General features: G+C 40.4%; 1 protein-coding gene across 7 annotated transcripts in view; it reads left to right on the top strand.

Moving 5' to 3' along the window:
• The window catches only part of TNS3 (tensin 3), a 301,059-nt gene extending 291,599 nt beyond the window's left edge, over positions 1-9,460 (top strand). For all 7 annotated transcript variants that reach the window (XM_078377581.1, XM_020811228.3, XM_020811227.3 and 4 more), the window contains 3 exons: positions 1,217-1,285; positions 1,411-1,437; positions 4,615-9,460. In XM_078377581.1, coding sequence (XP_078233707.1) covers positions 1,217-1,285; positions 1,411-1,437; positions 4,615-4,759 — 241 coding nt within the window. In that variant the 3' untranslated portion in view covers positions 4,760-9,460. The remainder of the gene's footprint in view (positions 1-1,216; positions 1,286-1,410; positions 1,438-4,614) is intronic.
• Positions 9,461-16,550: the final 7,090 nt, after the last annotated feature.

Below are 16,550 nucleotides of genomic sequence, written 5' to 3'. Positions count from 1 at the left end.
TATTTCATGTGTTGCTCAATGGCAGATCAGGAGCTCATGGCAAATTTCCCTTGACAGAGAACTGCAAGCAAGTTGTTTGCAGGTTGAATACCATTTTTGAATGGAGTCTCTAGTTCTTGCATTTGAAGGAAGTTTGAGCTTTGTGGTTCAACCCCCGACCTATAGCATAGACAGTGCCCCATCCATCAGATAGCTGAAGGGGAAAGTGGCTGACCAGAAGGGGAGATAAGGGGATATGTGTGTCTGCATACAGATGTGTATGTTCAATCCCACTTATAGTGGGCGGCAACTGCCACTTTCCTATGGAAGGAATACATTTTAAATGGCCCTGTTGGTCGTGGTGATGCTGGTGCCTAAACCTTTCACATAAAGCTTCCTGATACTGCCTGGTCACTTGTCCATGTAGCTGTGTGCTGACTGGCGCAAAGCAGGTGCCTTTCTCAACCCATTAAATGTAGGTGGAAGAAAACCTGGGGTTTTCTACACATGCACTACACCAGAGGTTAGACTACTCCCCCTATATTTAGGCCGGCACACACACTAGGGATGTTTGTTAAATCCTCACTTTCCCGTGTCTTTTGGAGGACAGTTCGCTAAAAGCCAAGCGGAGTATAATCCAAATTATCCTCTCTAAGTAAAGGGCATCTTCCTACTTCTGTTGTTACGGAGTTTAAGACGAGCTCTCTGCAGTCAGCAATCTCTTCTTCTTTGAGATTTCCTATAGTTTCCCGCATCCCTCCCAACACATCCTAGAGAGGAGTGGGGGAAGATACATTGTTGAACTCCTCTGGGGGAATAAGACAATTTGTGCTAACATCAGTGGATTACCATGCACATTTCTTGCAGTATTGCTTGCAGAAGAGAGGCCCATTGAAAGCTGTCTCAGCCTTCCATATTCCACTAGGTGGCCTTTCAGGTGTGAATGCCATGAGCCCCAGGCCAGGCCGAGGATTTTATTCAGTCCAAATGAAGGTCAAAAGAAGTCAGCTATAGGCTTTGGGGGGGGCAGGACTGGTAAAGAAAGTAGCTGGTTAAGTAGCACCCTGTCCTCCTTTTAAGAATGGACAGAGAACACTTGGAGATTGTCAGTACTTCCAGCCTTTCCTCCATAAAACAACTCATAGTCATACATAGTATGTGCAGACATAGCACTGTAAAAAACTGAATCATAAATGTCTCGACCTTTTATTTATTTATTTATTGCCTTTCTTCTCAGGCTCTTTTTCAGAAGGCACTATCCAGTCAATACAGTTATTTTCTGTGCTCTGGATCCACAGGACAGGAAGTAAGGACGATGAATACTTTTCCTTATTCATTGTTTTCACACTGTTTGTGACTACCACAAAACAAAACCCACAATAAAACTATTATTCTTTCTTTTTTCCTTCCCCTACTTTTTATTTATACAAGGTGGATAAAAGATGGTCCTGCTGCAAAGTAAGTAGCTATTGATTCTTAGAATATATAGGGAATATCTTATATCAGCTGGTCGCAGCCCAATTTTCTCGTAACTACTGCCGTTATTTCAGTTTGTGCTTTATATAGATTTTGGGTGAGCAGGATATGAAAAATGCCGGTCTTGGTTGACACTGTGTTGAAAAAGAGTTGTTCAAAATAAGGTCAATAGAATTTGCAATTAGGGTACTCTTGGAATCTAGTCCTTCATATTTAGGAATGAGATATAAGATGGAAGCAGTGGAATTCCTGGACTGTGCCATTTCCGACTGCAGGTGAGTTGTTATTTTTAAAGATGTCCAGTATATCACAAAAATTCTCTGCAATAAAAACAACTGGCATATCAGAAAGGAAGACTTGAGATTTTCTTCACTTGTGCTTTTCCATTTGTAGAGAAATGTGTACATTTAAAATGTGGCTCCTAGTCTGAAGTGGTATAGTCCGCTGTATTTATTATTTATTTTATTTACTAACAAGATTTTACAGCCACACCATTACCAGTGGTCTCTGAGCGGCATACAACAATATTAAAACTTTAAAAGCATTAAAACCATTTAAAATAGGCAATATTATAATAATGTCCTACATTAAAAACAGTCATTAAAACATAAATATTAATAAACCCTGCTGCTCATATGGCCAGCTTAAAAATACAATTTAATTAAAATGCTGGCTAAACAGAAAGGTATGAGTTGCTCGTTTTCAGTCCAGCAGAAATCTAGAGCAGGGGTCCCCAATCCCCGGTCCGTGGCCCAGTGCCAGTCCATGGGCTTTGCAGGACGGGGCTGCAGATACATATCTCCTGCCCCCCCACACACACACGCATGGTGGCCATGGCACTCTCACATGTGTGAGTGAGCAGGCACGTTTGTGGGTGGGTGTGGTGTGCTCGAGGGTGGGTGCGGTCCACTCGTGGGTGCGTATGGTGCGCATGCATGCCCCACTCACCCATGAGCACACCACGTACACCCACGAACGTGCCACACACACCCACGAGCGCAGGGATGCCCCCGCCCCACAAGCGGTCTGCAGTTCTGAAACGGTTGGGGACCCCTGATCTAGAGCATTGGGAAGGCACTGTCAGAGGCCTTGCATCAGCAACAGTTATTTTAATAACCATTTAAACATTTGGGGTGGGGGAAGGGGGATTTAAGTTTTATTGAGACTTTTGCTTTCTTTTTGTTTCTTGTTTTCTCTGGTGTAGCCAGGGTCTAAGTAGAAGCTCTGTTCTAACCTTCCCTATTTTAACTGTTTTTCAGTTGTGCAGCATTTTTTTTAATCAAGTTGTATTGGTTCTCAGGTCCCTAATAACAGCTAAGTCTCCATTTGAGCTGTCCATTATCTCTACAGTCACCCTTTGTACCAGATACAAAGATCAACATTTTAATCTCTGGACATATCTATTATTATCATCTGAACAGTGGATTTCAATAGCACCTAAACAGCTTGAAGTGGTTGTTTCATATCCGTTTTGAATCTTTAACAAAAAGCTGGGAGACCTGAATGTGTCCTGTGTCCATAGCATTATTCCAACCACTTGTGACCCACAGGGAAATAAAATCCTGTCAAAAATGATGAGGAACTGGAATCTTAGTGATAAAATGAATGGGATTTCAGCGATAGAGTTTTTAAAAACACAGCACATCGATTTTTATTCTTAATGCACTGATGTTGCAATGGGAGATTTTTGAGTGGGTCACCCTGGCTGCTGAGGAGTGAATTTCTGTGTGCATGTGAGATGTGATGGAAATAAGAAAGATCTTTGGTCTGTGCTGCCTCATGCTAATGTAGGTGGTGAAAAGTCGAGCAACTGAAGATATGTGTTTGAGGTAACATTAGAATAACTTTTAGTGAGTGTTACAGGGTGTGAAGACGTATTGAGATAAATTTGGAAGGTGTTGAGAAGTACATGGTATTGGGAATGTCTCTGATAGAAAGAGAATGAGTGAATGTTAGGTAAGCTTCTTCTGTTATTCTCACAAAGAGCAGGCCAGATCACATAATGTTGTGAGTGAATGCAGGCTTATTTTCTCTAGCACATTCCTTTCTACAATCCTTCCTGAGTACATAATAGTGTGAAAATATACCAGCACAAATAGGCATGTGCATGGAAAGGCTCCAGCTTATTTCTCTGCTAAAACATTTGTGATCTATTGCAGTAGTAGAAATGGCTGTGGGCGATCTCCAGTCTGATTTGTGGGGGAGGGTCCTAGCAAAGTGCTCTGATGTGGGCCCTCTCTCTGTTACTGTGATCTCTTCAGGTTATTACTCCTGCTTCAGCTAAGCTACAAGGGGTGGGATTTCTTTCTTTTGTTAATTTTTTAATTTGAAAAGATTGGCAAAATTGCTGATATTCAGCCTTTTGCCAGCAATCATATACATTTCCCGGTAATGAACCGGTAATATATCAGTTTGGCTCATCATGGGGAAAACAAATGATGGCTACAAGCAAGCCACAGCTCAGTTTCTGCAGGTGAGATGGTAGGATAATGTTCTGGATTCTACCAGCCTACAGGGAGACTACCAAAAATTAAAAAGCTTCCATTTATGCCAGTGATTTTTTAAAATTCTGTGTACAGGCAATTCTTTTTACATTAGTTTGTCTGTTTTTGTTTGTTTTGCAGATCATTTGCGATCAGTAAATAATATTCTTTCAGCATAATTGATGTCTTTATTCTGTATAGAATGAACTCTAAAACATGACATTCTGTCCTGCTTGTGTGAAAAACAAAGAACATAATGTTTTAGAGTGCAAATTCCATTTACAGTGTATGTATCGTAATCTACCTTGCAATGTGCTGCCTCAGTATTGCTTTGTATGAATTAATTAAGAGCAGACCCAATACTTTGAGAAAAAGATTGGGCATACATGCGAGTAGACTTTGTCTAGAGGGGCGGGGTATAAGTCTAAATAAAGCAAAATAAAGAATATAGTGCACCAGCTAGTAATCATACACTGCAAAGGTTTGGGCAAATAGCCTTTCCAAAAAATTGTTTCTCATTGGTTTTCCTGTTGAGGAACCTTTGATAAGGCCTCGAGGGAAAAACGAAAGAATCTAGAATGCAGTATGAAACCAGCTGCTAACTTTTTCTTTTTTACTACAGTATGATACTTCTGAATTCTCTGATGCATATATCCTCTCTTTTTGCTTTCTGCAGGGTGTTTGGGTTTGTTGCAAGGAAGCAAGGCAGTGCCACAGATAATGTATGCCATCTGTTTGCAGAGCATGATCCAGAGCAGCCTGCCAGTGCCATTGTAAATTTTGTGTCAAAGGTCATGATTGGTTCCCAGAAGAAGAACTGAAAGCCTCTGACTCACTGCTGTGCATGAACTCAGCAAGAAGGAGGTTGTAATGAAGGATACTGTGAGAGAGTAACCACACACTCTGCATGTAACTGTTCCTCAAGAGGATATTGCCTCTGCATGGCTGTACAAGGAGAGTTATCTGTACTTCAATGATATAATTTCATCATTTGAAACATTTTGACCTCAGTTTGCAGAACTAAGAACGGATGAATTTCAAGCCAACAAAATCCCATTTGCTCATTTCTGAACAAACTTTGGAAGACTTAAAGCAAAGGAGCTGCAAATTGAAAAAAACATTTTTCTTATGCTGTTTTCATTCTTATGGGATGGAAGGGGAAGTGAGAAAGAAAATAGTTACCCAGCCAGTCACATTACTTTAATGCAGAATCCTTCCTAGGAAATGATATACGCCATAAGAGCAGAACTATGTACAAGGGAATCATGGGGTTCCTGTTTGTAGTAGTAATGAGAGTGGAATAGGATCCTGGCACATGGAGGGGGGGGGTGTTTGGCAACTTTCCTGCCACCCAGCAGTTCTCATTTGCATGTGTGCCTCCCATTTCTGTCATGTTTTCCCTTATAGCCAGCCTCAGAAAACAGAATCCAAACTTTAGGGAAAAATAAGCTCTGGGTACATTTATACGGAAGAAATGATGAGTACAGAAAGGGGTATATGAAGCGTCCTTCCCTCCTGCTGGCAGACTGTGAATGTCCCAGCGCTGTGCGACACTTGCCATCGTTGCTTCAGTATCTGCCACAGCCTACGCAAAAATGTTAGGATCTCTTTTTCTTTCTCTGTTTTTATTTAATGGTGAAAGAACTCATTTTAAAGGGGGAAGCTGTATGTTTAGATGAGAATGGGTTAGGTTTATTAGGATGGTGGAAAGGGATGTTTCTGGACATTTGCCTAGTGCATGTTGGATAGAGAGGGTGACATATCTTAATTTGCTGGGAGATACATTGGAGAGATGTGGAAGTTGAGCAAGTTCTTCATATGAAGAATTTAAGCAAAGAAGGTAATATTATAATGGTTATATAGTAAAAATGAGGGTAAAGTATGTGATAATAGTTTGTATAAGTTATATGTATTACTTGCTTCATCAGATGGTTTAAAGTGCAAAGCAGATTTCAGTTTCTGTATAAATGTTCTGACTCTGGTCATATCATTAAGCTCTACTGAGTACTCAGAGAGCATTTTTCAAGCATACACTATTTGTTTGATAGGACTTGTGAAGGAAAGCCATACAGGCCTTAGAATGAATGGATGTTTTGCTACTGCAGAACTTCAGGAACTGCTTTTTATATATATACTGTTTTCCATCATTGTACAGACTGTCTTGTACTTTGCTGTAAAACAGAGGTCTCCAAACTTTTCAGAGTGAGGACCACAACATATATGTTCCAGATTTTCGAGGGCCAAAGCAAGATGGATACACATATGCATGGATTCACACAAACACACCTGCCTACCAGGCCAGATAAAAAGGCAAGATGGGCTGTATGTGGCTCATGGGCTGTAATTTGGAGACCCCTGCTGTAAAAGGTAGTGTTTAAAATTTTTGGCTTTAAAAACAGTCTACCTTCTCTTTATAATAAACGATTTTCATACCATTTTCTGTTTCCAAAAACAAAAACACTATTTATGGGTTTGTCTTGAAATCCAATTTGTCTGGATGGTTTTTAAGCTGATTTTTTTTTAAAAAAAAAAATCCAGAATAAATTTTGAAAATCATAAAGGGAAACCTTGATTTTTTTATGCACTTATGTTTTGAGAATTGTCACGTCCTTATTTGATAATTTGATAATGTGACCAAATAGCCATCTGTAAAGTACTGTTATCTTTATAGAATCATAGAAAAGTGAGGTTGGAAGGGGCCTATAAAGCCATCAAGTCCAACCCCCTGCTCAATGCAGGAATACAGTCAAAGCATATCTGCCAGGTGATTATCCAAGTTTTTCTTGAATGCCTCCAGTGTTGGAGCACCCACCAACACCTGAGGTAATTGGTTCTACTATTGTATTGCTCTAACAGTTCGGAAGTTTTTCCTGATACTCAACCAAAATCTGGCTTCCTTTAACTTGAGCCCATTGTTGTGTGTCCTGCACTCTGGGATGATCAAGAACAGATCTTACCCCTCCTCTATATGACAGCCTTTCAAATATTTGAAAAGAGCTATCATATCACCCCTCAGTCTTCTTTTCTCAAGGTTAAATATGCCCAGTTCTTTCAGCCTTTCCTCGTAAGGCTTGGTTTCCAGCTCCCTCATCATCCTTGTCGCCCTCCTCTGAACTTATTCCAAGTTGTTACGAAGGGTTTTTGGTGTTTTGTACCTTATTGTGTTCTGCATAATAATTATTAGCTATTATCATAGAGCAAGAGGGCTTTGAAGATAAACAATGTTCTTTTTGGAGAGATTTGCTAGTTATACAGCCCTTGGATATTGTATCTGAATATTCAACAGAAACAGTTCTAAATATGTAGGTCTTTCCTCATTCATTTATGTCACAAAGTTTGTGCTGAGTGATTAAAAGAAACAGACGAAGTATAGTTAGAACAATGTTGCAACATCCCTGTTGAAACTAAACAAACTGAGCACAAAGTCTGAATTAGCACTCGCTATGCTTCCTGTGGAATCTTGGGAGTTGTAGTCCAAAAAACAAAAATCAGCATGTCTCTACACTGAATCTGTCCTGTTTGGTCCAAGGCTAAAATAGAGAGTAGGTCGAGGGTGGTAGGCAGCAATGCAAACAGTCAGATGTATAAATCCTATCATTGCGATGGTGCTATCAATTGGTAAATTCAGGGTGGTACAGGGTCAAAGCATCAGACTGACGCTTTTAAGCGGGAGCTGCCTGAGCCCCACCCAAGGTGGGTGTATTAGAAGTTTCCACAAGAAAGCCCTTCATAATGAGACCGCAACACATGAGTCTTTTACTCATGAGGTGTCCTCTGCTGCATCTGAGCACTTTTTCTAGGCATGAAAATTCTTGTCTGCCTCTTACAGTTGCCAACATCCTCACATTGTTAGGAGTTTAGGAATAGTTCTGTTTTAGATTCACAGCTCCTTTCTTCTAGATGAGACGTTCCCTCAGCTATTACTTCTCAGGGCCACTTCTTCCTGGATCTTAGGATTGGACAGTTGTTAGTTTAACTGGGTGTTGAGGGTTCTGTTACTCTTCTGCAGACACCAATGTGGGGCATGACAGAACCAATAATACTAACAGTGCATAACTGAATATGCGAGTTGCAAGAAAATAGAAGCATATAAAAATGTTGAAGTCCATGTGGTTTCTTTCTCATGTAGCTTTATCAAACATTATGGTGATAGGACAGCTCCTTGTATATATTAAAATGGTACACATCAGATAATATTCAGACTGAATAAGAGAAGATGTTGAGACTCCACAATAAATATGGTTGTCTGGTTCCTTCACAGTAATAGTGGATAGGGATGTTGTCAGCTACTTTGTAGCCTTGAGACTGTTTGTAATTTCTTTGATTTAGATGGTTGTGGAACAGAAATGAGGAAAGATTCTGAAAACATATTCAGACCAACTGTAATACTAATAATATGAAGCATTGTTTTACATAGCATGAACATCAGAGGTATATTTACAATTAAAGCAGTCATCACAAGTGCCTCATTGTATCAAATCCTTTGATTTTCCTCATCAAGTGTTCTGCTGGAAATATCACAATTTGAGTGAAATATATGCAATTATACTCTTGCTGGCTCCTTCAGATCAGCTGAAAGTCAAGAAAAGAGACCAAGGGATTACTAATTTACTTCATAGTACATTTTTCTGCATTTCCATTTTTTCTCAATCAGTTTTGGATGTTCTTCCTTGCTGCTGGGTCAGCAGCGATTGTGAATCTCACTTCCATTGTCAAGATTTCACTTAATCGGCAGGCTGAACACTGATTATGACTGTGTTCTGAAGATCAACTAGAGCAGTGGTTCTTAACCTTTGTTACTCAGATGTTTTTGAACTGCAACTCCCAGAAACCCCAGCCAGCACAGTTGGTGGTGAAGGCTTCTGGGAGTTGCAGTCCAAAACTCCTGAGTAACCCAAGGTTAAGAACCAGTGAACTAGAGTCCAAACCCTCTCCTTGCTCATACAATCTTTTGCGTTCATGGAGCTTTATTTAATTTGGGCATTTGGAAAAACATTGAAACCAGCACTGGGATGGGAGGTGGGTAACATGGAAATTGATGTCGAGTAATAGATTGATATACTAGCCATAAGAACTTCAACCTATGCTGCATCACCATTGCCAGCTGTTTTCTGCATGTGAAAAAAACACAATTAAGCATAGCATGCACGGTAGCATTTTATACACAAATATGTATTTACACATTGGGACTGTAGAAATTGGAGATTTAAAGGTACACAGAGCACTTTCCCCTTTTGAGATCTGTATTCCGCCTCACAAATTATACCAGCAAGTTGCCATATATTTAGTTCAGCTATTGACTTCCTTGTTCAATGTACTACTGTAATCCTACAGTATTAAACAGGCTGTATGCCACAGGTGCCTTCCACCAGGCATGGCTGCTGCACACCCTTCTTATTTCAGTAAGGTTTGTGTGGAACTGTTTGCAAGCTGTGTCCTCTGGATTCTGCCATGTGTTTTTATAATAAAATTGTTCATGTTTATTCAGGAGTATAATAAAAATTTAAAAATTTTCATACCTACCTTATAAGTTATTTTTTATTTCTCTGAATTTTTAAAAATAAAAATAATCTAGTATGTAAATGAACTTTCTATAAAATCTTTTTATAGTCATTTTCTCTTCTTGGAATTTCACCTCTATTCAGATTCTAATAAAAATAATAAATTGTCCAAATCATATTCTATGAACTGGGATTTATGATTTGCTTTCAGCTGATGTTCTTCAGCCACGGCCATGATGGAAATGCTTCTGTAGAAAACTAGCATGAGTAGTGAGGCAAATAGCTGGGCTAGTGATATGCATATTATGGCCACAACTGGTATCCACAGCACTAAATCTCTGAATCTGTGATAATAGCACTTAAGTGACTGCTTTCTTCTCCAGTAAAATCTTTGAAAGCAATGATAATACTTTATCCGGACACAGTAGTCCAGGTAAAGGTAAAGGTAAAGGTTCCCCTTGACAATTTTTTGTCCAGTCGTGTTCGACTCTAGGGGCGGTGCTCATCCCCGTTTCCAAGCCATAGAGCCAGCGTTTTGTCTGAAGACAATCTTCCGTGGTCACGTGGCCAGTGCGACTTAGACACGGAACGCCGTTACCTTCCCACCGAGGTGGTCCCTATTTATCTACTCACATTTGCATGCTTTCGAACCGCTAGGTTGGCGGGAGCTGGGACAAGCGACAGGCGCTCACTCCGTCCCGTGGATTCGATCTTACGCCTGCTGGTCTTCTGACCCTGCAGCACAGGCTTCTGCGGTTTAGCCCACAGCGCCACCACGTCCCTCACAGTAGTCCAGTATCATGTAAAACATAACCTAGCAAAAAATAAACTACAAAGAAGTGAACTCAGACAAAAAGCATTCTTACTAGAATCCATTTCCCACCATTCCATTAGTGATAATTACAGAGGTGATCAGAAATGGGAGTGATGGGCAGCCTCATTCAGTGTCAGCAAGGAGAAGCCGATTAGCCTGAGCTGAGCCAATCATGATTCACAGGTGGGTTTAAGGGAAGGAAAAAGGAGTCTGAGAGTTTTCAGTCAGGAGAAAGTTTACTATCAAGAGGGCTGGAGGGAGGTTGACACATACTTTACCAGCATACTGTAGTAGTGTGGGTTTCCAAAAGAGAATGCCTATCGTAGATACATTGTTAAGAAACAACTTGTTATAGTTGGAAAGTTGTTTTTTTTAAAAAAAACAAACACAAGAAACTAAAAATTGTGCCAAGTAACTATTACACTTCTTAAAATAAAACACACTGTTGTTTCCTTTACAATTGAATCAGTTTGGCTTTTATGTGTTTTGGCTTAAGGATAGCCCAGGAAAGGGACTAAAGAGTTGGAAAAGTGATTAGCCAGGTGAGCAGTATTGTCTTTTTGAATACAACCATCTAGAAAGCTGTTGCTATGTTATATATAAATAACATGACACTCTATTTAAAAGAGCACTACTGTTGGTTTGCAAAATCAGCACTACTGTTTGCAAAATCTAAGCACGGCTTTTCATGATGGGACATTCTGGACATAATTTACACAAATGGTCAGCACACATCAGAAGCAACTTGCTGGTACATAACCTCTCTGGAGTTTTTTATTTAATCACCAAGCAATTATATGCTGACAAGATGGGTATTTTATTTAGTTTATTTATTTAGTTTATTTATTCATTCATTCAATTTATACCCCGCCCCCCTAGACAGCGTCTACTTGTAGTATGGGATATTCTCTATTCTTTTTTTCAATGTCTATATCAGCAATTTACAACCAGATAAATTATCCCCTTGCAAGAGTGAATCCTAAAAATCCTGTTTGTCCAGGAACGAATTAAAAAGTTTTCCTGAGAGTCAGATGAATGGGTTCTGTTTGAGAGGTTCAAAAGTTCAGATTGTCCCAGACCTGGACCCAATAAAGCACAATGTAGTATTTGCTGAAGGCTTTCTCTTTGGCAAGTCTACACCACACTTTTTTTAAAAGAAGCTGCTGTTTTTCTTATTTGAAAGGCCTTTTTTGAGGACCAATATGGCAGACCCTACAGTCTGGAGTGTTTCCAAATACAGAAAAGTGGATAAGGTCAACAACTTTCAAGATAAGCACAATTGGTGTTTTCAATTTATGTGAGCTATCTGAGTAGCTTACAGTTGCCAATTTCTGAATTGGAGGGAACTGTTTTACTTGTTCAAAATTCATAACTCGAAAACCTGTTATTGAAACATCCCCAGATTTGGCCCAACGCAAGAGCAGAATGTCTGCTACAATTATGTCAAATTAGGTGCTAACCTGAATCCCAATTTAAAAGTTAGAATTTTTTTGTTGGACTACCCCTATTTTTAGAATTACCTTGTATAATATTGATCTGCTCTGTCACACGATATTATCACTGCACTCTCATGCAGATATGAAAACTTTCATTTTCTCCTGTAGGCAAGATCTCAACTAATGTTTTCCTTGGCAACAGGGTCTGCTTGTTTGAGCCTTCAGGAAAATGGCAATAAAGGGTCATTTAAATTTTTCCCTTGAATTACTTAAATTTTCTTCACAATCTGCATCTGTTGCTGGCTGGATAGCTTAGTGGCTTAGGTATCTGGCCGCAGAGCTAGAGGTTGGAAGTTTGACTCCCCACTTTTCTTCCTGGGGGAAAAGCCAGCCTGAGTAGTCAGGGCAAGCTGCAGAGTTCCAAGGCACCCCCAGGAGGTGAGAATGGCAAACCACACATCTGTATGCTCTCTATCCAGAATATTAGCAAGAGCTAATATTGGATGGCCATGTGTCTTTTGTTCTCAAGGTGACTCCCAGTGAAAAGGGGGGTCAATGTAAGGGAGGGCTATGTGTGACGACATCTAATAAGCCACAGGCCTGTGCTATCCATACTGATTTCATTTCTAATATTGCCACTGCTGTAATACTGAAATTTAACTTCTGTGTTTTACTGTTAATTTATATTTATATTCCACCTCAGCAATTGTGGGAGTGCAGTAAGTGGATGTGGACTGCTTTAGAAGATTATATTGTAAATTTGACAATGATCCATCCATGTGCCTCAGTTATACTGATGGGTGATTGTAATGCGAGGACAGGATGCAATGACAAGGTTCCTTTTGCCTGTTTTGATAAATTACCACCTGAGATTAATGCCTGCCACCCTCTTCCTTATAGACTGTCAAAGGATCAGGGTTGTAATTTAACAGAGTTATGCCTTATGCAAATGATTACTAATCTGGATTTGGTTTTTTTAAATGGGACTGTGAAGGGCAACAGACTTGTAGAATTTACCTTTGTATCAACCAATGGTTCTTCAACAATAGATTATGACATAGTCTCACAGGAAATGATAGGAGCAATAATAGATTTTAAGATTGACGACCGGATAGACAGTGATCGCTTACCATTGGTGCTGGAGATTAACCTGAGGAAACCTGTAATGTCTCCTGAGGAAGATCTAATAACTCTCCCAATGGCAGAGCACCAAAATTTTCACCTTTAATATAATAAATACATATAAATTAACCAAACAACAATTTAAAAAAAATCAAAGAGGGAAAGCTCCTATATATGCCTCCATATTGGGGGGGGGGGCAGCAAAACAAAAACGTATACAGTTGTCCCCTCTTATTAAAACCAAGAAAATTATGTGAGGAAATACAGGCAAAAAAAAACCCACACCAAAAAGAAGTGACTCCCACCAACCACAATGACCAGAATGTGGGGAGATTTCTTTCCCCACCACCACTTGATGCTTTTCTTCTCATCTTTGAGCATGCAGGCAGCAAAACAATTTAAGAAAGAAAAGGATCAAAGAGCGGGACCTCCTCCAGAGAAATCCAAGGTGGAATTTTTTTAAAATGCCAAGGAAGCACACTGGCACAAACAAGCTTCCTGGCAACATCAGCAAAATATATTAAAAAATCAAAGAGGTAACCCCTCAAAACCAGGGTGTGTGCAAAAGAATCCAAAATGGAGACACAGAGGCAGGCAGATAGCACAATTCAAGATGGAGGGCACTAGAAGCTCACAAACTCACAAAGAACAACAGAGCAAAGAACACTCCTCATTGGTTCAGAAAAATCAAGGCCCTTTATAGATTCAGAATCCCTGTTGCTCTGAAGATTCTAATTGATTGCTGACATCTATTGCAATGCTATAGATGAAATATTTCCTAGGTAATTTAGCAGACAAAGAAAGGTTAAATGAACCTGAGAAACACAAAATAACGTAAAACTTTTGTGACTCCTTTCATTAATATGAATAATTCATGTTTAAAAAGTTCTCTTCCTAATCTGTAAAAGAACACAAAAAATGGCAAAAAGCTTCTTTTCATTCTTTTGTTTCCTTTCATTAAACTATGAAAGCCTTATACCTTTGGAAGAGTATGGTAGCACTCACATCCTGCTTATGAATGGACTCTTCTTATATTTTTATTATGTTTGTTTAGTGACTATTACTTTGGTTCACAAGGTGTGAGATTTATGAACGAACAATGGATTATTACATTTGCTTAGAATAGGATTGTCCTTAGACCAGATGATGTGTTACGTAAAAAGTTACTCTGATACAATGCAGCTGCAGATAATCAAGACATTTTATTGCATGCTGTCAGATGTCCACCTGAAGGAAAAAGGGAAGTATACGAGCTCAGTTTATGTTGACTATAGTTTGAGAGACAAGGAAGCTAGTACTTCTCAGCAGGGTCCTTCCTGCTGCTAATACTGGCTTGTTGCCAACCTGGTTTCAGCTTTTTGTGTATTGGTTGGTTCATTTAAAAAAAGGACAATGAGACGATTTATCCTGAAAGTCAGAATCTGATCTCTGTTCCACCACAAAAAGGGGTGCTTTGATCCTAGAATCTTAGAATAATGAAATTTGGAGGCCATCTAAACCAACCTACCTATCTATGCAGGAATCCAAGTCAAAGCAGATCTGACAGAAGGTTGCCCAATTTTCTTTTGAAAACCTCCAGCACTGGAGTGCTCACCACCTCCTGAGGTAGTTGGTTCAATTGCCATGCTGCTCAAACAGGAAATTTTCCCACTATTCAATAAAAATCTGGCTTCCTGTAACTTGAGCCCATTGTTCCATGTCCTGCACTTGGGGATGATAGAAAACAGATCCTGGCCCTCCTCTGTATGATAGCTTTTCAAGTGTTTGAAAAGTGCTATCATATCTCCCCCTCAGTCTTCTTTTCTCAAGGCTAAACAAGCTTCGTTCTTTCAGTCCCCTTCCTCTGTGTTGGATCAAATTGTCCAGTGCATCTCCAGATCGTCTGAACATCATGCAGGATAACAGCAAGTTGGAATGAAATTGCCTCACTTTCTTGCTATCTTATAATCATAACTTGGAAGTAATGTGTTAAGTAACAATATTATTTGCAACACAGTAGATTTTAGGATAATAAAGGACCTATGATATTTCTTTTACAAATATTTTTATTTATTTATTTATTTATTTATTTATTTATTTATTTATTTATTAGATTTACATACTGCCCATCTAAAACGTGTCTACTCTGAGCAGGTTACATATAACATAAAAATGAATTAAGGTAAAATCCAAATTCATCACAAAGTCCAAGATGGGGAAAGGGAAAAAAAGAAAAAGAAGAAGGAGAGAAAAGGAAAAAGGAAAATAGGCTAGGTAATGGCTGTAGGGAATGCCTGCCTGTATAGCCATGTCTCTAAGCTAAACTTCGCCCTCAGCAAGGGAGCCAGGTGGATCTCTACAGGTAAGTTGTTCCATAGGCGAGGGGCCACTGCAGGGAAGGCCCGATTTCTAGTTTTTCCCCACCGGGTCTTTCTTGCCGTTAGGCCCCTCAGCCGCCCAGCCTGACTGGAGCAGGTGATACGGGTAGAACTGGGCAGAAGAAGGCACTCTGCCAAGTATTGAGGGCCTAAACCATTAAGGGCTTTATATGTAATAGTTAGCAGCTTGAAATCAATGCAGAAGTGGATAGGTAGCCAGTGTAAGGCAGCCAAGGTGGGAGAAATATGGTGAAATCTTTTCACCCCTTTTAATAGCCTGCCTGTTGTGTTCTGGACCATCCGGAGCTTCTGCATCAGTCTCAAAGGAAGCCCCATGTAGAGAGCATTACAGTAGTCTATTCTTGAGACTACGAGTGCATGGATCAGCATGGTGAGTGCCACCGTGTCTAGACAGGGATGCAGCTGGGTGATCTGCCAAAGATGTAAATGGGCAGACAGAACCACAGACGCTACCAAAGACTCCATGGTAAGCGCCGGATCAAGATGGACCCCCAGACTGCAAACTGAATTCTTTGTGGTGAGAATCACCCCTCCAAAAGAGAGGGAATTCCTCAAACCACTGACATTGGGGCCACCCACCCGCAGGACCTCCGTCTTGTCCAGGTTCAACCTTAGTCCATTCGACTGCATCCATTGCAGAACGGCCTCCAGGCAGCACCCAAGGGACGGAACAGCATGCACTCCAGATGGAAAAAAGGAGATCTAGAGCTGGGTGTCATCAGTATATTGGTGACACAAAGTTCCACATCCCCGGATGACCCACAACAGCCTCATATAGATGTTAAATATCATTGGGGAGATGATCAAACCCTGCAGGACCTAAACTGAGGGACTATGGGGGTGATACATTCTCCCCAAGCTGCACTCTATGGGACAGCGCTCCAAGAAGGACCGGAGCCAAGTGAGAGCAAGGCCACCAATTCCCAACTCGGAGAGCCTCCCCAGGAGGATACTGTGGTTAACGATATCAAAGGCAGCTGAGATATCAAGGAGGAAGAGCAAGGACATTTTGCCCCTGTTGGCCTCCCTAAGTAGGTCATCCAGCAGGGTGACCAATGCCGTTTCCATGCTGTGGTGCAGCCTGAAGCCCCACTGAAACAGATCCCATCAGTTTCATTCAAGAGAGCCTGAAACTGGTCTGCCATGACCCTCTCAACTACCTTGCTAAGGAAAGAAATATTGGCAACGGGCCTATAATTGCCAATGTTCTCCGCCACCAAGCTCGATTTCTTCCTAATGGGTCTAATGAATGTTTCCTTAAGGGGAAGAGGAACCTTGCCCTCAAGAAGAGACCCATTTATTATTTCAATGACCCATTCAGTTATCACCAGCCTGGCATCTTTGATTAGCTAGGCTGGGCA

Source organism: Pogona vitticeps, chromosome 6, assembly GCF_051106095.1.
Source record: "Pogona vitticeps strain Pit_001003342236 chromosome 6, PviZW2.1, whole genome shotgun sequence".
Lineage (NCBI taxonomy): Eukaryota > Metazoa > Chordata > Lepidosauria > Squamata > Agamidae > Pogona > Pogona vitticeps.
This window is presented reverse-complemented; position numbering and strand designations above follow the sequence as displayed.